General features: G+C 35.8%; 1 protein-coding gene across 4 annotated transcripts in view; it reads right to left on the reverse strand.

Annotated features, from left to right (window-relative positions):
- Positions 1–18,770: 18,770 nt before the first annotated feature.
- SMOC2 (SPARC related modular calcium binding 2) overlaps positions 18,771–23,574 on the reverse strand; it is a 126,466-nt gene continuing 121,662 nt past the window's right edge. For 2 of the 4 annotated variants that reach the window (XM_026044835.1, XM_026044833.1), the window contains exons 12-13: positions 22,166–22,206; positions 18,771–19,475 (exon numbers count right to left, since the gene is read on the reverse strand). In XM_026044835.1, the coding sequence (XP_025900620.1) occupies positions 19,452–19,475; positions 22,166–22,206 (65 nt within the window). In that variant the 3' untranslated portion in view covers positions 18,771–19,451. Of the gene's footprint in view, positions 19,476–22,165; positions 22,210–23,574 lie in introns of all 4 variants that reach the window. The other 2 variants (XM_026044834.1, XM_026044832.1) reach the window with 1 other exon arrangement.

The following is a 23,574-nucleotide window of genomic DNA, read 5'->3' on the forward strand; positions in this document are numbered from 1 at the left end:
ATCAGACTTAGTGATTATCTGTGGGTGTCTCTATTCATAAGTTATTTTCTATTTTTGTAGGAGTCTTTCCAAAACAAGAGAGAGAGAAAAATGCAGAGGAAGAAAGGGGATGAGAGAAAATATCTGGAATGTAACCAGTAGCAACAGCCAATGCAGTGAATGCCAAGGGGATGTTAACATWGTTTGTGAGGGAGTCCAGTCCTTATTCCTATATAGTTCAGTTTGCCTTTTCTACCTCAAGGACAACGTTACCTTGCAGCTCTATTTGTAAACAGAATTGATTAAAGATTACTTTTGTGAACAGTTTAAAACATCCAAGAAATGGGCAGACTTGACTGTAGRAGATGCTTTTAAAGAAAATATAGGTTTCAACTCAAAGCATCTATTTATTTTTGGTCAGAACCTCCACATTATATATTAGAGAGCTGAGATATTGTACATGTTTTCTTTGGTGCATATTCCTGAGTATGTAATTCATATTTTTCCAKTTTCCCATCAAAATTTTAAAACAGTGGTAGTGCCCTTGTGGGAAAAGTGTGTAAATTGTCCCTCAAAGTTCACTCATTCCTAGTTCCTTTTTGATATAAAGGCATTATGCTGTAGGAGGAGACAAAAAAAAATTACTCAAAGTTTTTACAACAAAACACAGTAAACCTGAAAACTGTCTGGGAGGAATGCAGTGTTGATGTATCATTCAAGATGTTTCATTTGCACTTATCCGTTTTGTCCACACTATGGGTCACACACCATATATTAGCATACTTCAAACAATAGCCGTCTCCTATTCTGTATCCCTCATGTTGGCCAGAGATAAGACAAAGGTACCTGAACCAAAACATCCACTGGGCAGCAATTACAAATCAGATTTTTCTGAAACTGATGGACACTTTCTGTTTGAAGCCAAAGAAACAAAAGAATCTGTTTCTCATGGAATATGGAATTTTATATTAAAAAAAGTGTCCATCTAGCCCTCGCACTTTACAAAAACCCTCATTTATGCTTATTCTTTTCTTACAAGTATAGTTAAAATTTGAAAAATATATCCCTTCTTCACTTCTCTGTCTGAAAACTTATAGGTTCACTGCATTTTCCAGTAAAATGAATGTTCTTCACTTTGTGGACTGGCAAAAAGTAACACTGCTTTTTTTTAAAGCTCATCAATATTTTTCTATGGAAATTATTGGATGGCTCATAATAGGTTGTGAAGCTAAAGCAGATCTGAAAGTCATCTCACATCTTATGTACTTACATTACTATTACTAAAATTTGGGTTAAGTCATTTTAATAATAATGAATTCCATTTACAGAAAGCAAAATTACTAGTGCAAAACAAAACAAACCAGAACTTCCTTTCAAGAGTCAGGTTAAACCAGGATTACTTTCTCCCCGTTATTCTTTTACTGCTCAGCAAAAGCTCCTAGATGTACTATCCAGCACTGGTCCACACTGCAAGTGTTAGCATCCTGTTGCTGCTATCTTACTATTAATTCCTGTGGTTGAAGATTATACTATGATTAAAAGATCTTGCATTTCTCCTATTGTTCAAGCCGGATTCAGCATTTTTATTGGGTGGAAATGCTGTTTTCCTTTTGACAATCACATTGTTATTGTTGTGAGCATTATTACTGGATTATTATTAACCCAGTTTTGACAGCAGTATAGCTGTTTTCTCAGATCCATAGCTTGAGATGGGAAGTAGGAGAAAAATGTATGTGCTCCAAGGTAGCAGATGGAAAACCAGTTCATCTTATATGGGGTTCCCTCCAAAAAACAGACTTCCTAAACTCTTTATTGAGCATGCTGAGACAGAGCAAACCTTCAATGAAAGCCCACAACTTTCCAGTGTTTAATTGGTAGTCTTATATATATGGGGCAGGGACTTAAGAGACTTAGGCAGAGACAGTGAATGCCAGGCAAGTAGTGTGAATTGGAGCAGATCTGTATGTGTTTTAAACATCTGTGTTTTAAACATCTAAAACATACATCTAACCACTTGCACAAAAAAAAAAAAAAAAATACTTTGTACAGGGGCAAGTCCAGAATCTTATCCTTTAGATGGGTTCTGTGAAGTATTTCTTGGTCATTCAAGTCATTTTGCTGTTCAGGAATGCTTTGAAAAATCATGAATAAGCTAGTAAAACATTTTTTTATTGATTTTCCTCCTCAGTCCTTCATTGTAATTTATAGTCAAGACTTGATTATGTTTCTGATGATCCATGAAGCAGTCTAAATGCAGAAGGAGAGGCCCAGAAGGTACCTTTCAAATATTAGGCAGGTATTCAGAAGAGACGCCAGAAAGAAGAAGAAATTCAGAAGAATTCTATATCCTAATTGCAGTAATGATTAAAAACAATCCTCCCCATTGTGAGGCAGAGTAGAGGGGGGTAGGAGTGGCAGCAGGGGATTCTGCCAGATGTAGGGAAGAGCAAGGACAATACTGGCTCCCTGCAGGATGCCTCTTTTCCTCCTACCAGTTTTGAATGACTGCCAGGGAAAGAACATACTCAAGGAAATCTCTCCCTAGTGTGCCTGCGCTTCTGACTGCAGAACTAAATATATGCAGAATTGTTCAATTATACCTTCAAATTTTGAAATAGGGTTGACCAAAAAGTTTGACATAAATTTTTGTTCTGGACAGGAGGATTTTGTCCAACAACCTTCATGAGAACTATCTTCATTTTAAGGCTTCTGCAGAAAGACTAAATTGTCTCAAATTCCACCTCCTCCCCTAAAAAAATCATTCTTTTATTCTTTTCTTGCCCAGTAAGATGTTTGAGTAATTATACACCCCATCTTAATCTACCTTTTATCCCCAAAGTGATTCCTACTTATTTCTTTTGTTCTAATAGTTAAAAGAGCAAAAGAAACTGAAAAACTCAATTGCTGGTCAGAAAGACTCATTATATCACTCCACTCCCCACAAAATCCTTCAGATTAAAACAAAATATTCCGTTTTATTATTTGCAACATTTCAAGTAGAAAAAAAAATTTCCAGATGATCTCCAGAAGTCTTTCCAACCTCAACTGTTCTGTAAGCATGTGATAAACGACTCCTTAACAAGTCAATGCCCTGACTAGTGCAAGAGGAGCCAGGTTGTCTGACTCTCTACTTAACGCTTAGCAAGAGTCCTCTCAGGCTATCAGTGCTCTTGTGCCATCGCCTTGAAAAGGGACTGGAAAAGTGACGGCAGCCTGTTCCCTCTCTCGTGCTTCAGCCACCCATGGTGCAGAGTTAAGAGAAGCATCTTCAAAGAGAAAAGGTTCAGAGGGAGGGACCATAAATCTATCTGAAATTGTTCTCATGGTGTTAGATTGCTAGCCTACTGGAACGCCACTGGGTTTGGCTTCGTTTAACAGCTTGGCATTCCACAAAAAAAAAAAAAAAAAAAAAAGACCTTTAATTTAGATGTTTACTTTATGCCTTCTAGTTTGAATACTTTGTCCAAGACATTTAAAATGTACCCATTATTTCTGCAGATCACTTAATCAGATAGTACTACTAATAGTACTACCTAATTGGCTTTTCTTTCAGCTAAAGCATATTACTCTAGTCCTCAAGATTATTAAAAAAATATAATGTGTTTCAACTGCTAAAGAATTAAAGAACACTAATACAAGGGACTTTTCTTCCTGCTTAGGTATAAATTATTTTTTCTGACACAAATTTCTGAAGTAGGAGTTAAGCCTGGTCCAAATGAAACTAAATCTGCCATAGTTTTAGCCCTGTTTCCAATAGGATGATTTTTTTTTTTTTTCATTTGAGAGTAAGCAAAGAGCAACTTTCCCTTGTACACAAAATCTGGATTCCATTCACTATGGATATGGTTTCTGTGATGGTTACATGATGCCTTAGTCTATAGTAAAAAACATAAAGTTCTGAATCATATGTGAATAGACTAGATCTCTGCTTCTCAGATATAATATCGGATATGGTATTTCCATAACAGCATAACAATTCTTGGCAGATTGGTAATAATAATAATAATAATAATAATAATAATAATAATAATAATAATAATAATAATACTGCACATGAATCTCTCTTTAAATGTGTTCTGGTAGAGGCTGTGTAAACTTAGAGCAAATGCACGTAAAACTGAGGCAGCAGGTACTATTTCTTCGAGTATATGCTATCCCACACTATTCCACATTCTTCACAGCACAAAAGCAACAAGCTTCTGAGCACTTAATATACTGAATTTCCCAAAAATTTGTCTTAGCAAAATCCAAACAACACACTAATATAGGAATTAGAGTAATTGTTTAATATGACATATGGAAAGAAATTATAGAAGTCTTGAAAAGAACTACTTTCTTAGTTGTCCTTCTGTCTCAGCAAAACAGAGATGGTCTGACATTTCTTAAAGCTTATTTTGGCTGGAAAATAAAAATTGTACTTTGTTCTCTATAGACCAGTTATGGTGTTAAATTAATTTTCATGCATATACTCTCCCTACATTATTTGTGCAGATTCAGCAAACCCCATGTACAAAATCTGCTAATTAGAGTTTGTCCAAGAATGGAGACAATATTTCTAGCTTCATTTAGTTATCAAAAGTGATTAATGTAGGCTGGAGGAAGTTAAAGCAGCCAAAACAAAGCCAGATCTCCATACCATGCTGCTAGACTTACACTTTAAATAAATTCCATGCATATTCATTTTTGCTGCTGTACACAATATAGGTATTCTACTAATTGGATTCTGTGGAGGTGCTGCAGGGCTTAATTTGTTATAAAATGAATTGCAACTTTCTGACTGTTGCAGAGTAGCATATTTTAAAGTTGCCTTGAAAGTGCAATGAAATAAATTAAAGACACTGGATTTAGATATACTGACCTGCCTTGAGACTGAGCCAAATTCAGGATGATGGTGGACCCATCTTTTGACAGAATTCATGGGCCAGTAAATGTCATGTCTGAATTTGGTCTGCTGAGTAGACCAATGCAGAGACCTTCAAATCACTAGACTCCGTGTATTACAAAACCAAAAGAATAGCACCATGTGTGTGTAATATGATTAGATCAATCCTATATGGTCAGATGATGAGTCAGACCATCAAATTTTGTTTGAGACTTGGTCAGACCCACCACTATGAATTAAATGYTGCTCTCCCCTTCTCCTGGTTTGAGCTTGTTACCTTTCTCATGCTCTTAAACTTGTCAGCTTTCTTCTCTTGCAGGCATGGAGGTCTGAGTTTCCTTCTTCACAAGTTAAAAACAGATACAGGATCAGATACTTGAAATAAATGTAAAGCAGAGATAGTCCAATAGGAGGAAAATCATTGAAAGGCGTAACTGACTAGTAGAGTTCTACTGTCTTCCAATGGGTAGAAGATCATGGATCATTTCAGGTGAAAATGTTCCTTTCATTCTGACTCAGAACCTTTAATTAAAACTATAATAGTTTTTGATGACTTCTTATAATTTGACTATAGTATCAGCTACTAGGGAAAGTAATCATGCACTGATGTTATGGAAAACAGTTACAGTTTATGTATTCATCGACTTTTTTTTCAGATCTGGGGAATATTATTCGTTTCCAATAGCCTAAGAAGATGTGATAAAAGATTGTCACCTAAGAGAAGTGTTTACAGACGAATATACTAGAAGTGCACAGGGATGATGTGATGACTGATGCATAAAACTACACCATCCAGCCTGCTGCCTGCTGAATTTTTCATAACTAATCAGGCAGGATTTGAGACTAGGTCTTGTTCCCACTTGGTTCTGGACAATAACCAGTCAGATTGTTCTTTTCTTTAAAACAATATATTTCTTCTAGGGTTACTAAATAATCATTATAAACCTCTCTTCAATTCCAATAATTTGAAATAACAAGATCCTAAGTAGCTTGAATGCAGACTCAGCTCTGAAAAATTGCTCTGTTACTATGCCCACATAGCACTTAGGACTGTAAACTAGCATACAATGCCCATACCAGGTTGTCATTTAATAGTCCTGTTTGGGAAAYTATGCTTAATGCTAATAAATGAGGCAATAATTTAAAACATAGAAGACTTCTGGCTTCATTTTAGACAATAAAATTCTATTGTGATATTGCATTTTGCAGACATTAGCATAGCAGTGAGGGGACAAAAACATCATTTGGAGGAAAGCTTTGAAAGATGCTGTTATCAGCACTCCCTGTCTAGCTGAGCTTTGATAAAGCTGTGCAGTTGATTGTARATAGACTTTAGGACAAAAGAATTCCTACTTGTGTAGATAGGCACTGGAATATGAGACTTGATTTAAGGGTACTCAGTCCTGTTTTTGAAATAAATGCTTCCAAACTCTGTGTTCAAGAGCATGTGTTTTGAATAGTTCATATGAAGTGTCTGAGTTTGAAAATCTTAGTTCCTTAATATGAATTTCATATGTAATAACACAGGTCAAAATTCATTAGCAAGCTAATGAGAGAAATTCATTAGCAAGCCGATGTGGGATGCTGGTAGAGATTCCCAGCTAGCCATATATATATGAAACCAGCCTCAGGACTTCATAATTTAAATCTGCAGGCCCTCCCCAGAGCATCTCATTTAGCAAGGACTAGTAAGTACATTTCAGTGTAGTTTGCCAAGTTGTAGTCATACAACTTGACTACAACTAGTCATACATGCTTGTTGAGGTAGCTATCAACAGGGTCTGGGGCAATTTTGTCTGTGGACAGTGTACAAGAGGACTTTCTTTGGCCAGCCATCTGTGTGGTTCCTTGAGTCAAAGTAAGTCAAAACTTTCATCTCAATTAGTGCTTGCATCCATTACTCATGGACATATAAAATAAAATGTACAGCATAATTGAAAACAAGCAAGGATGATATTTTTTTTCCCTGCATCTGTGTTTATTTTGTTGACAGGAGAAACAGTGAGATTGGGCCACCAACTGAATGCCACAATCCTGTTCAGATTTTTAATCTTTCAGTTTAAAGCATAGGGTAAAACAGATATGAAAACTAGAGTAGCATGCCCAAAACGAAACACTAGAGTTAATATTTTCCTCTGGAAAACAAACAGCAGTAAAGGCTGGCAGATCCAAATTCTGCTAGCTAGTCAAAAAATACATTGCAATTTTAAATTTAAACTAGCAGTTTAAATGCCCTCCCCCCACTTCTCTCCCATATTATTCATGTCTATTTTGAAATTCACAACCTGTGAAAGCCAAGAAGAACGACATCATCTGATGGTATTATCCCTGCCACATAGATCCTCACGCAACCACAACTGCTCCTGGCCCAACATCCCGGCTGATTCAGTGAATATTTTTGGAGGAAGAAACAACCTTGATTTAAGAAGTGCAATTTTTTGTCCCCATTGCAGCATATGGAATGACTTCCCCACATCCTGCTTATGTAATTACTATCTAAGTGTTTGGCTGTGACCTGCTTTCAGCAAATCTGAAAAACACAGAGGATCTTCATGTTATTTGCTTTACACATCTCCTTGTTGGGGATCCACAGTAATGTTATTTGATGAAGTGGTTGTTCTCTAGAGTTCTGAGTAATTCCTCATTTCATTAYATGTGACCAGAGCTAGATTCAAAATGATATCCAAATAGATTGTAATCTAGGCAATCAGCAGCACCACTACAGATACAAAAACAGAAAATGACAAATTTACCAGATTGAAGCATCAGATGATTTGCAAAAAGGATAAACCAGACCCTCCAACAGAGCTCACAACAGAGCAAATTCATTTCCCAATGAGCACTAGCAGATGGAACTGAGCTGTAGTGACTTTACCAGCTGTATCATTCATACTGTTAGTCTACAGCAGTAGTTTCAAATTGGAAACTCATATTATGATCCATAGACTATTGCTATGGAGTCCATGAAAAAGGAGTAAGAAATATCTACCAACAACAGCTTGTACTGAGTGCACTGGAGAAAGCATGTCCTTTGAAAAAAAACTACAGATTTACAAACTGAAAAGGGTTAGAAACTCAKAATTTAAGAGACTTTTTCCTACACTAGCAAAGCAATATTTGCAAAAGCAAAATTATTTCTGAGAGACAGGACAAATTAAGACAAATAGCAGAGAAATAAATGTAATGAAGAAATTATAATGTAAAACTTCCTGGATAAAGTGTTATCAAAAATAACCTTTTCCCTAAGAAACGTAGAATGGTAGAATGAAATTTAATTTTGTTCACTCTTTTCTTCCATGAGAAATGGTACTGCCTGAATATATATTTGAGTCACAAAGCCACTTATGGAAATATTTCTTGACAGTGAGGGTGATAGAGCCCTGGAACAGGCTGCCTGAAGAGTTGTGGTGTCACCTTCTCTGGAGATCTTCAAAACTCACATGGATGCCACCCTGTGCCATGTGCTCTAGGCATCCCTGCTGGAGCAGGGAGGTTGGACTAGATGATCTCTAGAGGTCTCTTCCAAGCTCAACCACTCTGTGTTTCTGTGATTCTGTGTGAATCAGCTACAATAAAGTCACAGAAATATAACATGCCTTCACACCTGCCAATACAAGGAAGTTAGACTCCAGACAAGGGAATCCTATTTTTAGAAAATCTGATCATTTCATTTAAATGAGATGCCTTTGAARTGCAGGGCTGGTCTTCACTATAATACATCCTCCATATGGTGGTCAGAGTAACCTAGGGTTTCTGAATGTTTAGAAATGTAGTTTATCATCCAAGGGGAAGAGGACAATAGGTTGGCTCTAAGAGGGATGGTCCATTGCCCAAAGCAATAGATTTGGCTCTTACAACTTTTCAAACAAAAAACAACAACAACAAAAACAACAACAACAACAACAAAAAACAGCAAACAAACAAAAAATTCATCTTCACAGCAATGTCTCTGCTTCATTTGGTACTTTCCATTTGTGTTACATACACTCATAATTCTCTTCCAATAATTTCTAGAGTTTTGTATAAAATTTCATGGTTTAGCTCAGTTCATGACCTGAAAATTTATCTAGAACTTGTTGATGTACATTCTACAATTTAGTCACACTGAGACTGCAAAGGGAAAATATAAATAAACATTCACCCCAAATAAATCTCACTTTTGAATTATCTGACTTGGTAGTCAAGCAGTCAGACAAATAAAACTGGTTTCAAGTCAGTTGAAACATAATTTCATGAACTTTGATTTTCTTTTTTTTTTTCCTTTCTTCTGGAGGAAGATTGTCCAATCTGACCAGAATTTGTGTATGGCTATGATTATCCTGCCCCCTCAAAATGCTTTCTTGGACAGTGAGCTTACTATTGAGCACCAAATTTAACCCGACTCTCCTCCAGTCCAAAAGCTTTTTGACGAGCCTTTAATCTTTCTGCTAAATAACAAAATTAAAGCTGAAAACTATTATAATTTAACCCATATTAATATTTTTTTTCTTCAAAATCAGTGCCTATGACTTTCTAAAACACATGTAAACCGSTTTTGTGATGCAAGTTATAAATTCATTATGTTTCTGGAAACACAGATGTGTGTACAGTCTAGGCTGCCAACCTTACTCCGTTACTGGAAACAGGTTCTCACAAGAYTTAAACAAAGATGGTGAAACTCAACAGGAGTAGAAACAGTGCATATAACTTCTATGGCTCTATGCAGCAGGATCATTTTTATACTCTATTAGAATGCCTAATCTGCTGTTTGTCCCTTCAGTTTTAGTTCTTGCACTCTTCTAATTCAACTTTCTAAAGATCTTTCAAAATAAAACTTAAAATTTGCTAACCTTTCACAAAAATGAAAAATAGATCAACATTTTTTTCCTTCTGACAGCGGACTAAACTATTACATCAGTACAAATGTCTGGATTACACATTAGATGCTTTGATCCCAGCTTCACCCATAAGAAAAAATAAAATCAAACTTAAAAAGTGTATCTGGTCCATAAAATCAACATTGCCTTGTTCTCCAAATCCCTATCTTGGATTCACATACTCCTCATTACTCAGAAGCGTCAGCGAGTTGAACTAACAGTTGCCCTAACTGCTTACTAACTTACTAACTTGCAACCAACCATTTCTCCTCCCTGTTCATGGTAGCCAGTCCTTGTTCACTTCTGCAGTACAAAGTAGATTATGTCAATATTTATTAAACTTGTCGGACAGGCTGCTTGGAGCTGTCATGGGAGATGGTTGGTGCAGAGGCTCACCTGGAGCTCAGTGTGGAGCCTGTAGAGGTTTACTCTGACATGACACCACTGGAATCCCCTTCCAAATGGATTCAAGTGCTGCAGTGCAGCCTAAAACCTACTCACATATGTGTTTGGCCCATCAACCGACACCCTTCTATGAGGTTTTAAATGCTCAGAGTAACAGGAAAGAGTTCCATGAAGTTACATCTCTGTTGCACTGCAGGCTGAGGAAGATGGGAAAGGGGCATCAACTTCTTCATAAGTAGGTTAGTTCACAACCTGTGCTCCTCACACTATTGCCTCACTTCCAGAGAGCCGGGAGTACTCATTTTAAGAGCAACCAATCTATGAGGGCATTTCTATGTCGACTTGAACAAGAATAAATTGCAATAAAAGGGATACCGCTCTTCTGCTCTTAAATCTTGCTTATTCTGTGAATCCTCACAACACTCAGTGGAGTCTCATTTCTCTGGTCACAAATGCTAGCTCAGCATTCCCAGGGAACCAGAACACAGCTGGTCTGCACAGTGTTTTAAAGAAAGGTAGAGATCTTTATGTGAGAATGAAAATATGACTGTGTGTCAGGTTATCTGAATAAACAAAGGTTTTGCTATTAATCACAGCACTGAGCATTTATTGGAGGCAATTCACAAAGGATATTAGAGGACATTATCTTTATATACAGAAACATCTGTACACATTTTCCTGCAGCAAATGTAACATATTTTGCTATCTATTAAATGTTACTCTTAAGAACCTGAGTTAAAAGTTCACCATAAGGCAAGCTTAAGAATAGCACAAGGAGGCATTTTACAAGTTTCCACATGTAGCTTTGCCTTTGCACTTCCACCTGGATCATTTGTATTCCACTCCTTGCTATCTTCGAAACAAAGCCTGTCAGCCACATYCAATTATCTGAGTTTTGTGATATAGTACAAACACATGTGCATCAGGATGAAAATAGTCACTCCCTTATATTTACAGCATACACTCAAGGAATAGGAAACTGTTTTTTGAAATCCTGCAGCATGATTGAAGCACACAGTATGTCAGCAGGACCTTAATTTTGTTCATGAAAATGTGTGTAAAAGATGATGAACATTAATAAGCTTTTCATAGAACAGATTCACTGGCAGAATGTGTCTTTGTTCTTCCTGAAATAAATATATTGTTTTTCAGTCTGRTTTTTCATTTTTTTTTCTCATCAAAAAAATAGTGATTAATAGAAAAAAGATGGAAGTGAAGTATCACCCGAATGAAGAACAAAATTTAAAAGTGTCATGAGCAAAGCATTGCTGCCACCGATATACTGAGGACTCATGAAATGACCTAATAGGTCTTTCTCATCTGTATTTTCTGTTATTCATAAGAAGAAGGTTGACAATATTTTACAATCCAGAGGAAAACTGATAAAACTGTGGTGTGTTATGGTATGAAAGACTCTATTCCAAGACTATAAGAAAAAAAAAAAACAGCATAATATGATAAAAGGACTAAGAGCTGCAGTCAATCAAGACTGCCTATGTATCCACTAATAGCTTCTTCTCTGCAACAAAATCTGTACTTTCCATTTGTAAAGCAATACAAACTAAAACAAGATATATGTGGAAATGTGTTTGAAACTCAGCAGGCGTTGTTACTCTTTCATTTCTACAGTTCAGTCCATAATGATAAATTTCTTAAACAAAATCCATAAAAAGTGACGCTGAAATTTAAAATAATAGAGAAAAATAACATGATGGTGTTCCTGTAATCTAGAATTCAGTCATGTGTGTAGTCACTAGTAAAAGCAAGGCCAGATTTTATGTGTTTCTTGTTGTCAGAAGACTCCCTTCATAGCTTTAGCCCTATAGTGGGACAAATGCAGACCTTCTGACTCTCAACTATTGAATCTTTTCAAACTTTGTAAAAAATTTGAAAGAAGTGTGAGACATCTGATGAGCCATGAAAGTTAGAGCTTTTCCTGGCTTCTGACTGAACAKCTGTGGTGTTTGGACTGTCTCTTCAAAAACGCTGGATCATGCTGGAGCCTCTATTTCTGTTTGTCTCTGTGAAGATGACACTGATTCCTGGGAAATTGCATGTCATAGATTTCAGGAGATTGATAGTCCCTTCTCTCTGTTTCGAAGAGATGAGAGAGAATAGAGGCTGTGGAGTTTTAAATAGCCTTTTTTTTTTTTTGCATACACACACACATGCACACACATGTATGTATTGCAGGTATCCGGAAATCTAAATCTGTGACAGCTGTCATTTTCTTGCATTTTCTACCTGTGCTCCCTGGCTGCAGGCAGCAATTATCCTGAGAACCTCATGGTGGATTGGATATGCTGCATACTACAAAGACATAACTTGGGAGAGCTAAAAGTCCCTGGGCTTCATGTGGTGCAGTAGGCCCTGGTCCCAAGCCAAGCTGGCTGGCACCCTCAGGGTCAGCCCCTTCCTTTTAGTCTCCTTCCTCTCCCCCATCCTCCCTCCAACAGAGCAGGGGCATGTGGATGGTTCTCTCCCTCCATGATAGTCTACACAGGGGAGGACTCTTAGCTGATCCTAGCCCAGGTCTGTTTGTTATTTGTATGGCGAGAGCTTGTTAGGGATTTGTTCCTTCATCTTTTCCACCGGACCATTGAAAATCTGTAGTGTGAGACATTTCCTGTCATTAGCTATTCTCCTGGTCATTTTTTTTTCTTGATGAATATTCAAAGATAATGAAGTCAAACTGCTTGCCATCCAATCGTCAGGATATTTGRTACCTTGAAAATAGTTCCAGCTTCAGCCTGTGTTATTTTCTGTAGGTTCTAAGGTTTATGTAAAGTTATTTCTTGCACTTTTTTTTTCTTTCTCTCTCTCACACACAAACCTCCAAATTAATGATTAAATATTTTGAGAAGTATTTAAATAATTAATTTTTAGTTACCACAAGAGTGAACATAAAGGCAACCACAAAAAAGACAATGAAAAGCCAGCACTCTCTTGCAATCCTTTGCCATCAATGTGTTGATTAAAGAAAATGTTAAACTCTAGGGTATCAGCCAAGCCTGGAGAAGATCTATTGCTACAATGAATAATAATAATAAAAAAATCTAATTACACTTTGCTTGCATCTTTACTGAATAAGAAATACAAAAGGAAATGTATCTTTGTTGTGGTTCAGATTTCCTCATCCTGTTCAAATCTGCTCTTAATTTAGAAATATGCTGGTTTCTGCTTTCATATTTCCATTAAATGTTGCTTAGACTTCCTGGATGTAAAGGAAGCCTTAGGACTGTCCAGGAAAGCAAATGCCTCTTGAAACAAAGCACTCACGTTACTGGGATGCAGGAGAACAAACTCAAATATTATGTATGGACGTGGCCAGGACAATTTTGGCCTTCCCCTTTTTGGTTTCTCCATTACCCTCCTTTCACTCTGCATTACTCTCTTCTCTGTCCCTATGCTTCATTTTTTTGTTCTCTTTCACTTACTTGTATCCTTTTTTAAAAAAAACTTCACTTCATCCAATTATCCTTCTTATGTTTTGTCTTGCATTTTTTTTAAACACATTTAAAGCAGCAGCACTTCAATTGAAGCTCCTGGGAGAACACAGAGAGAAGGGCTAGAGAACAAGCTTTCTCTCTAAAGTTGTACTGTTCAACACAAGGAAATGTACCACATTTTGAGAAATGTGCCTCCCATCTGCACAACATTAAAGACCTGATGTACACAGATGCTGGTCGGTCATATGGTGTTGTGAAGAAAGAGGAATTGTTAGGTGGTTGTTAATCGAGTACATGCATTTATTSAAGGAGGACCGAGTATTTCTCTAATGCCCCTTAAATAAGACTCACTTTAACTCTCCCACTGCTGAAGCTTAGTTACCTGTTTCTGTGGAGCATGGATTTGATGGATCAGGAAACAAGAAGCTAGGGTTTGTCACTGATGATATCGAGGTGAAGTACTCAGCTATATTTTTCTGCAGTGGGTCACAGCCCAGAAGAATAAAGAAAATGAGCTATGGGTAATATCCTGTTATTTACAAGCTCTACCCATGTGTTCTTCTTGTGTTATTTTTGGATCTCTGTCCTGATGATAGGCCAGCCTTGGGTCTCAAAGAGCTAAAAACAACCTTCAGATTGAGGAAAGCTTCTGGGAGCTCTGTGCTGACAGAGCTAGGACTGCATCTTAGGTGATGGTCAAAGTAGGCATGCATCAGTCTAAAATATATGGTGGAAGACAGAGATGTGCCAGGATGCTATTTCAGATTTTAGCAGGATTTCATTCAATCCCACAGTAGATACATTTGTACAATCCTGAAAGGTATGCGGTATATATCTGCAGGTTGATATATATCTGCCATTAATGTTGTGGTGGTTTTGCGGTTTTAACTGGGCTATGTGGATACAAACTTGTATAAATACCATTGCCCATATTGTAGTTTTCTTCATGATCTTTGTGTTACAATGTTGTTTATTAGAGAGATGCAGCTGAAGAATTACAAATGCTTGGAAATCAGTTTTCTTTCAAATAAAAATGATTTAAAAACATCAAATTGGAGTAAAAATCAAAATATCTTTATTTTTCATCTCTAATTTTGTGATAAAAATGGTGTATAAAATGCTCATAAAATAGGGAAGTTTTGACATAAAAATAATTGTTGAACTGACAGCATATCTTTGAAAGCAAAGTTCCATAGAATTCTTCATTCACACGAAATCTATCAGTCATTGTGTAGTATCTCTCAATGGAAGCACCATTCAGTTTTTTTTTTTATTTGTTTGTTTTCTGACTGACTACTTGGAAAAGATAAAAGCAATATCAGAGATATAGATCCTGAGTAGACTTTGCAGAAGTTTATTGTTTGTATTGTAGTAGCAATTGTGGCGTTTCACCTACAATAGATTTGCCTCATAGACAATGTTAATCTTGGATGAGTACTTTTCTTCATCAAGCATCTGTTCAGTCAGGAATGGATTCAGTGCAAAGAAGCATTCTGTATTTGATGGGAACTAAATAATCCTATGCACTGAATTAATGTCAAAAATAAAGAGGGCATCTAGTGAAAGGATGCCTCAGATTATTTTACAATGTTTTTTCATATACATGTAATTGATTCTCATTTCACTATCTTACCTTCCAATGTGCCTTGTATTTTAGCAGTGACATTTGTCAGAGGACAGAACATATGACAGAATAAGGAATGTGGACCTATAAAAGATGGTAATACTGCAGATACTTCTATTGTTGACCTAGGTGAAAAACAGAACACTGCTTCCCTGCCATTTCCAACCATTTGCTGTTCTAGAGAAGTATGTTGTTCTGAATACTTTCCACATAAGGTTTTGTTTAAATAAAAAAAAAAAAAAAAAAAAAAAGGAATATTTATGCTTTTTAAACAAAGGGCATATTTTCACTTATAAAACTTGAGTTGAAGCAATTAAATGGGACAAAGAGTATAGTCTGTATCAGTAATTTACTATACTAGTTCCAGTGTTTCAAACATCAATAAGCTTAATTGGTTGCTATTTAATGACAAAGTAATTGCTTCACAATGACATCCATTTGCCATCCTAAAGAAAACAGATGTAATAAACCTTTCACCTTTTACATTAAAGACTCTATCACACTACTTCCTAATACAAAATCTAGTTATATAATACGCTAGTGTAAATATTTAAAAAGGACAGCTAAATTATCTTTGCCAGGGATGATATCTTAATTTCTATTAATCCTTCTTTTATTACTACTGTAAAAGGAAAACATTAACTAAATTTATCAAATCTTGGACACATTTAAAGATTTTTAATGATGTAATCTATATTTTTCTTTCACCTTACAGCTTTCTATGAATGCTTGCTTTCTCCATTGAGAGAAAGACAAAAAGGTCAGGCCAAATGAGAACAGTGCGAAGTTTAACTACTGACCTATACAAAAGATTTCAGTTTAATTTTCAGTCTTTTCGTAATTCCCATGTGTACTGATTTTTTTGCTCCTGTGTTGTCTTGTTGACAGAAATGTCATTAACAAGAAAAAAAAATCTTTAAATGTGATCAGATAGGTCTGCAAAATAAGAATCTGACAACTACACATTTTGTTAGATTGGGACAAGAATGAAAATGAAGTGATTTTGATAAAACTGGCAGTATGAAGTTGGCCTGATTGTAGGATTGGTAAAAGGATGAGAAATTTATCCAAAATGTTGATAAACATAGAGTATTTTTCACTGTGTAGCTTTTTGACTAATGGTCATTGCAATAGACTGGGCAAATCATTGAACACATACACATTTCTAAAAGCTAACAGACTTTGCTTTACAAAATTATAAAAGCTCTAAAAAACCTCTGTTCAACAAAATAAATAATTGTCAATGAGAATCAGAATATAAATTTTGCATTCAGTAAGAATGGAATTAAAATTATATCAAAATTGTTGCACATATAGAATAGCATAAAAAGTAGAACTAATCCATTACCAGGGAACTRAATAAACACTGGTACCGTGACATGAGCCTAAGGGCCTATTCACACARATTCTTTTTTGGGATCTGGGCTTGGTTAAAACTATAAAGGCAAAGGTCTATCTCATCATCCTATAGACATACAGAAGATAAATAAGCCAAATGTGAATTTGTCAAGCACTCTGGTGTGCTCCGGGTGCTGGTGTGGACTCATCCCTAATTACAGCTATGAGAACTAGGTGCTGCTTATAGCAGGGTGGTGTAATGGCTGGAAATTAAAAAGACCCAGAACAGTTCAGAAATACGTACAATGATGAAAAATCTTATATTTCAGTCATTTTTTAATGACTCAGTRTTGTAAGAGTCTTTGGAAAAAGGCCAAAGGATTTATTCATGAAGCTCTTAAGCTCTTAAGGCTACTCTTAACATAATCACATAGCCAGTCAATAGGTTTCTCCCTCTCAGTGTTTAAAAACAGCTGTCACTTCACATCATGGACAGCTCGACAAAATACTTGACAGCAAACATTTATATTGCTTCTGAAGATCACATGTGAAAAAGTCAGATGAAGTCAGATGCACCTTTTAAAATGCTGCTATTAACCACAGTGAGCTCCATCATGCAAAATGAGGAATATTCCTAAGGGACTACCTTTCTCCTTCTTATCGATTTCAGAGTGGCTGGAGATTGCCTAGCAGTTTGCAATTACACTGAGGGCAGAAGGTACAGAGCACATCTGTGCTACATTGTACTGTACTGAGAAAACGAAAGAGGCCAAGATGAACCTATATGAAGTTAGTAAAAACAAAGAATATGGTCTCAAAATTGCTATCATGGTGTAAGTAAGGCATGAATTAACTTAGGAAAGAAGTCAATAATAGAGTCAAGGACAGAAAGAGAGCTCAGACAGAAGTTGCTCATGAGATTATTATGATCATCATGATATTTACAGTGGTTTGTGTGACTTGTTTGTCTGCCTCACAGAGTGCTTAGGTATCGATGTAATGGCTGCTTCATGAACATTGCAATAGGACTTCACTGTTTGAGAGGAACTATAGGAAAAAAAAGTTGAAAAATTATTAAAGATAATGTACTTCACCACAGTGTGTAACTACTTTTAAAGATGCCTGTGTCGCAGAAAAGAAAAAAAAAAAAAAGATGACAACAAAGGTATCGTATATTGGACTTTATAAAGAAGATTAAATTCAAAGTTTAGCATTATAAAAGAATAACAAATACATTCTAAAACAAACATACAAGATAACACACAGTTGCATCTTGGATCCTCCTGCGGCTAAAGCTTAAAAGTACTCACTTTCTTTGATACAATTTCATTGCATACAGTGTTTGCTATCACTTCAGCATCTATTCATATGTAGAACTGAAACAAAACATTCTTATTTGCAATAAAGCTTTTCCAGGTACAAGCTCAAGCAAGGGTGCTATTACGATTAGCTAGTCACATGTCCAACCCCACACATTATTTAAGCAAATCAGAATGAAATCACTGCTTGTTGCAACATTCCTGCTTTCTTGTCAGTTCTTATATGCCAGCAATCCAACTACCACTGCATCAATCAATCCAGCTGCTTGTAACTCACAGTTGTTCAAGGGCTGAGCCCTTTCACTTAGGTCCCGGGCTCTAAATTCACATCCATAAGTTCTTTTCCTCCTCAGGCATAGAAACACAACCAAAAAAAAAAAAAAAAAAAAAAAAAAAAAAAAAAAAAAAAAAAAAAAAAAAATTTTAAAAAAAAAAAAAAAAAAAAAAAAAAAAAAAAAAAAAGTGTTGGCGGGGGTGACGGGGAAATGAATGAAATGACAGAAGGTATGAAAACTTGTGAGAACTTCTTCCAGAAAGCAAGAAAATGCCTCAGGGAAGGGTAATGTCAATAGCCCCTCCTCATGGCAACTGTTCATAATTTGTTGCCTGACAGCTTTACCTTTTAGTGGACCCTGAGGCAACTCAARGAGTTGGTGGGGGCAGCCAGGTGTAGGAGAAGAAAAGGCTGACAAATCTGTTTAGTTTCCTCTTTTCCTCTGGCTCTTTCTAGTTAGATTTATGGTCCTGACCCACAGAGACTCTTCTTCTGCTTTGCACTTACAGCAGGAGCATGTTGTCTGCCTGTCATATTGAGCCAAATCTAAGTGATGTTAAAATACACCTTACTCCTTCTTGGTTTGTTTCATTAATAACTCAAAGAAAAACATACAGGGCAAAAAATCTTACCAAAACATATAATGAAAGCCTCCTCAAAAATGGATAAACGGATACATTTTTCTACAAGAACCTTAACGGYAGAATAACTGTTTTGAATTCATTAGTGGTTGCATTCTCACTGCCTGATCTTTGAATGGCATAACAATAAAATCAAAATGAAAAAAACATTGCCACCAGTGAAAAATTGATTCACTTTAAAACTGCAAAAAACAACTCAACAGCAACTTACACTTCCCTTGGTCCTGGAAACCTGAAATATCCAACATTGCTTGGACAAAACTGAGAATACAGTAGACCTTTCATCATAACTCTACTTAAAATACAGTATTGGTTAAAAACAAAACAAAACAAAACAAAACAAAAAAAACCCACAAGACATACTACTAAAACCAAAATACGCAGAATCAGGTTTCTAAACTAGTGTTTTTAAACAATGTATTAAAAAGGTTTAAATGCAACCTTGTACATCTCCAACACATTCTACATATTTCAGACGACAGAAGGCACATACATTGTATGTGATAATTTTTCAAAACTAGCCATTACATTTTCACAGATTAAGAAAAGTCTGTTTAAATATTTCATTTCTACAAAGTGAATTTACATTTTAACGTACAAAGTGCAAATACTACAGTTGTTTTTATTGCCTTTGGTGAGGAAATCTCCCACGTCAAAGAGATTTGCCTTGGATTAAAAAGTTGTTCACCCTTGCTTCTTAGAAACTTGCTGAAAGAGAGACAGTTGGAAAAAAATGCATTATTACTGATATTTTCAAGAAATCAATTATGAACAGTTTTCTCTTTATTTCAGCAGTGTCCACTTGCCACTATCTTAACAAGAGTTCTGTACAAATACAAATGTAAAATAATCCTGACATAGTCCTTCACAGTATCTGTACCTTGCAAACACACAATTTTATCAATTACTTGGGTATGTCAATACAGTTTTGCCTGTAGTTTTCTATAGTTCTAAAGCCCTATTTGTAGTTTTCTAGAGTTTCTATTTGCCAATAGCTTTCTATAGCATGTGATGCAGAAGGGATGGCTGCTGGCCAAAGCCTCATGAATATTCTCTAGTTTCTTTGTAAACTTTTTGATAGGCTGCAAAACACTCTCTATGTTTCATACATATTGTGTGTGAACATGGATGTTTGTTGGATGGGGGGGGCTAAGTAAGAGATTTATCTCCAACCATTACCCCAGTTCTGTTGGAGCTGTGACATATTTAACTTCTGTTAGAATGACCACAGCTGAGACTCAATTTGTATATTATTATATGTATCTATTGCTTGCTTTCTGTAAATCTAAGTGTTTGTAAAAAATCCTGTGTTAATATATACATGTAAAATATTAATACCTGCACAACATATTTAAAATTGTATAAATAACTGAACTACAGCAATAAACTAGTAAAAATGAGGTAGTACTTCCATGTATCCATCTCCTGAGTGGTGCTGATCTAATCATTTCTTCTTAGGTGGTTTCCTTTAAGGGGTTCCTACTCAGCACAGTTCCTTTTCAACAATTTCCATTCAAGCAAAAGCTTTTATGATGAAAACCACCTTCTACATTTGCAATTTTGCATTGTTATAGTATGAAACTGCCAACAGATGGTTTGCTGAGCCAGCCTTAAGTCAAAGCTATCATTTGTCAGCAACAGCTTTTAAAATAATTGGTGCTGAGTCAGCAGAATTATTGGATAAAAATGAAAAAAAAATAGAATCTCTAGGACACTTTTATTACAAATTCTGCAAGTCAGGATTGGATTACAAGAAAGGGGGAGAGGGCATGTCATTTGCAATGCAAGCGCAATGCACGTGTGCCAGTAATTGCTATTGTATAATTAAAATAACCCCTTTGAATGTTTTTGAGTTCTGACAGGGTAATTGTTTTCAGGCTGCGTTGTTTAAAGTATAAGTGATTTGTGGGCAGAACTTGAAAAGTTAAGACCACAAACATTTGTTTAAATAAATACAAACTTATCACATCCCTCTGGCTGTGAGAACATTTCATATTCCATCAAAGGTATGTAGGTTGTCTCTGGTAGAACCCACAGCCAGTGTTGAGCTTGCCTTAGGAAGTGTGAAGTTAATATCAAACAAATCAAGAGATAAAGCAAGTAACAAATTGACTAGCAACAATGAGAAGACTATTTCTCTTAGCTTACGGGGAGGTTCACTCAGGGTTCAGTTTTCAACAAATTAATCTAGTTTTCTCACAGAAAGAAGACAGTGGATAATTAACTACAACTATGGCTTTTGTGTATTTTTTTTCCAAATTCATATTTTTTCAGCTGCAGTGTTTTCTACGTTTATATATATAGCAATACCTTTAAAAAAACATCATTACCTGAAGCTTTTGTATCTGTTATTCATTTAATTACTAATACAAAAGCAAAGCAAAAATTATTAAGTTTTTGCTTTTACTAGATCAAACTCAGCAAGTCCTCCTTCAGAGATATGCAAAAGTAACAGGAAGTTGTGCCAATGTTGTCCAGAAAACCATTAATGATTATGAAAATGCATGCATGCAAATGAGAAGTCCATTCTAACCTTTCCCCTGGGTTTCCCTTCTCAGTGTCTACCTTTTCATGATTTAAAAATGTTTACAGTTTTGTGCCTTGTGGAGGTACTGCCAGAGGTAATACCAGAACTCYATGAATGGCACAAAATGGCTCTATTCTGAAAGAATATCAGTCTTTGCAGAAAACAAATTGAAAATCAAATGCAGATTATGTTATCAGGGCACTTGGCATTCTCTTATTTGTTACAAACCTTCAATAGACCAAACCAATTTTGGTCATAAGATATATCTTCCGACTGATGAAAATTCTAGATTTTTCAGTTTCATTTAGCTTAGTAAAGGCATTTCAAGATGACAGTTCTTTTCTCTACACTGTATATTACAGATGTATAGATTTTCATAGAGCATAAAAAATGCATAGCTCTCTTCACAAAAAAGATTTTGATTAGCACAAATTTGTGTCTGTAGTATGACTCAGAGAAAGGTTAAAGAAATCAAGTAAAACTAAAGGTAAATGGCAATAAAGCACTCCACACTAAAGTGTTTGGGGATGTCGTTCAGGAGGCAAAATACCCATATGAGGACTCAATTACAGTCATCTAAGCATCACTAAACTAAATGCCAGTTTACACTTTASTAGGAACATCCAAATGCAGGTCTAATCCACTTTTCATTCATTCATGTTTACTCAGTACCTGTAACTGATTGATCTAACTTTCCTGAGACAGACAGGAAGACAAACTTTGCTTAGCATTATGCTGCCCTGTATTTTCCTGGAAAGTTTGCAGGATGGCAGATGAATACAGTTTCAAGGTGCAATGGTAATAACTGAAACGCACAAAATGTTCAGATGGGCAGGACAAGAATAGAGATCTTGCTCTACACAGTACTTACCTGCCTGTTGGATGAAGTGCTCTCGGTATTAGTTTTAGGGGCTGCTAAGAGGAGGAAAAGAAAATGTCATGAATATGGTTTGAAAATTACATGTAGCCTCCTCAACAGCTGAAGCTCTCATTCTGAAAAGGGTTTCAGTAAGATAAAATATTTCATATTGAAACATCCATGATTTTTTCTTTACTCACTATAGATGTTGTTTCTTTCACACAGTTATCTGAAAACTGAGCAACAGAATTTCTTGCCAGGTAACATGTGACATTTGCTTAGAATAAGTTGTGGGTGGTCAATCAATGTCGAACATTTTAAATATATTCAGTCCTCAGAAGTAAATGTATCCTAATATGCCTGATGGAAAGGAAGCACGAAAGACTGCCTGGAAGCATTCACTTTGCTTACAAATATTTCACAAAAACAGTAGTGCCAACAGTTAAAAATATTGTTCACTTGCAAACTGCAAAAGTATATGATTATCTCTGTTGTTTTAAGTTTCTCAGCGACAAAAACCAAGATGGTACTCAAAATGATGATAGAAAACCCAGCTACATGAACTTACTGGACTTACTGGACTTACTTACTTCAAGGCAAACTTGAGAAGCTTGAGAAGAACTCAGCTTCTTGATTGTCCATCTCAGTTTACTGGTCAATCAAGCTGAGTTGAGACAGGGGAACTAAACTCGACCTTGATAAGCGCTGAAGAAACTACCACTCCCCAAAGAAAATACATATTGATGTTCCCTGACTTTTCTACTGCTTCAAATGGTTCTCATGAGACATCTTTTGATATATATGTTATAAGACCAATGAAAGATCTTATAGAGTCAAATATGCATCTCAGCTTTCACATGTGAGGTGTAATGGTTCACCTATTCCTGAAAGAATAATTCTAACGTCAGTGAAGAGGTGACTGATTTTTTTTAAAAGGATTATCAGTAAGGAAATATCCTGAATGTGAAAATGACATTTTTATTTATGTATATAAATTTTAATTATATAGGCAAGAGAAACAAAAGTGAATGCTGATATTCCAACAAAAGCCATTATTTTCTTGTCTTAAGAATTATTTACCTTTAGGATATGGTAAAGCAACGAAACTATTTGCTTAAGAATTTTTTTTTTCTAATTGTGTGCTATTAGTTTTTCCATGCAAAAATTTTGAAATCTTTTTTCCTTCCAAAAATAAGTGTTCTTGTTTTCACAATTTTTCTTGGAGAAGTCCTGTCAAAATGTGTAGTATGCTGAATATAATTTTTACTTTATCTCTAATTTTTATTTTCTTTCTTTGCATAATCTTCATGTAATTTCATATATCTTACAACTCTGTTCTCTGAAGCAGGCAGCTTATGGACAGCTTTTGTTTTTTACTGGAACGGACAGTGGGTTTTAGGTTGTATTTTGCTACAGCCTTC

The sequence above is a fragment of the Nothoprocta perdicaria genome, unplaced genomic scaffold (genome assembly GCF_003342845.1).
Source record: "Nothoprocta perdicaria isolate Ctin4 unplaced genomic scaffold, notPer1 scaffold_387, whole genome shotgun sequence".
Lineage (NCBI taxonomy): Eukaryota > Metazoa > Chordata > Aves > Tinamiformes > Tinamidae > Nothoprocta > Nothoprocta perdicaria.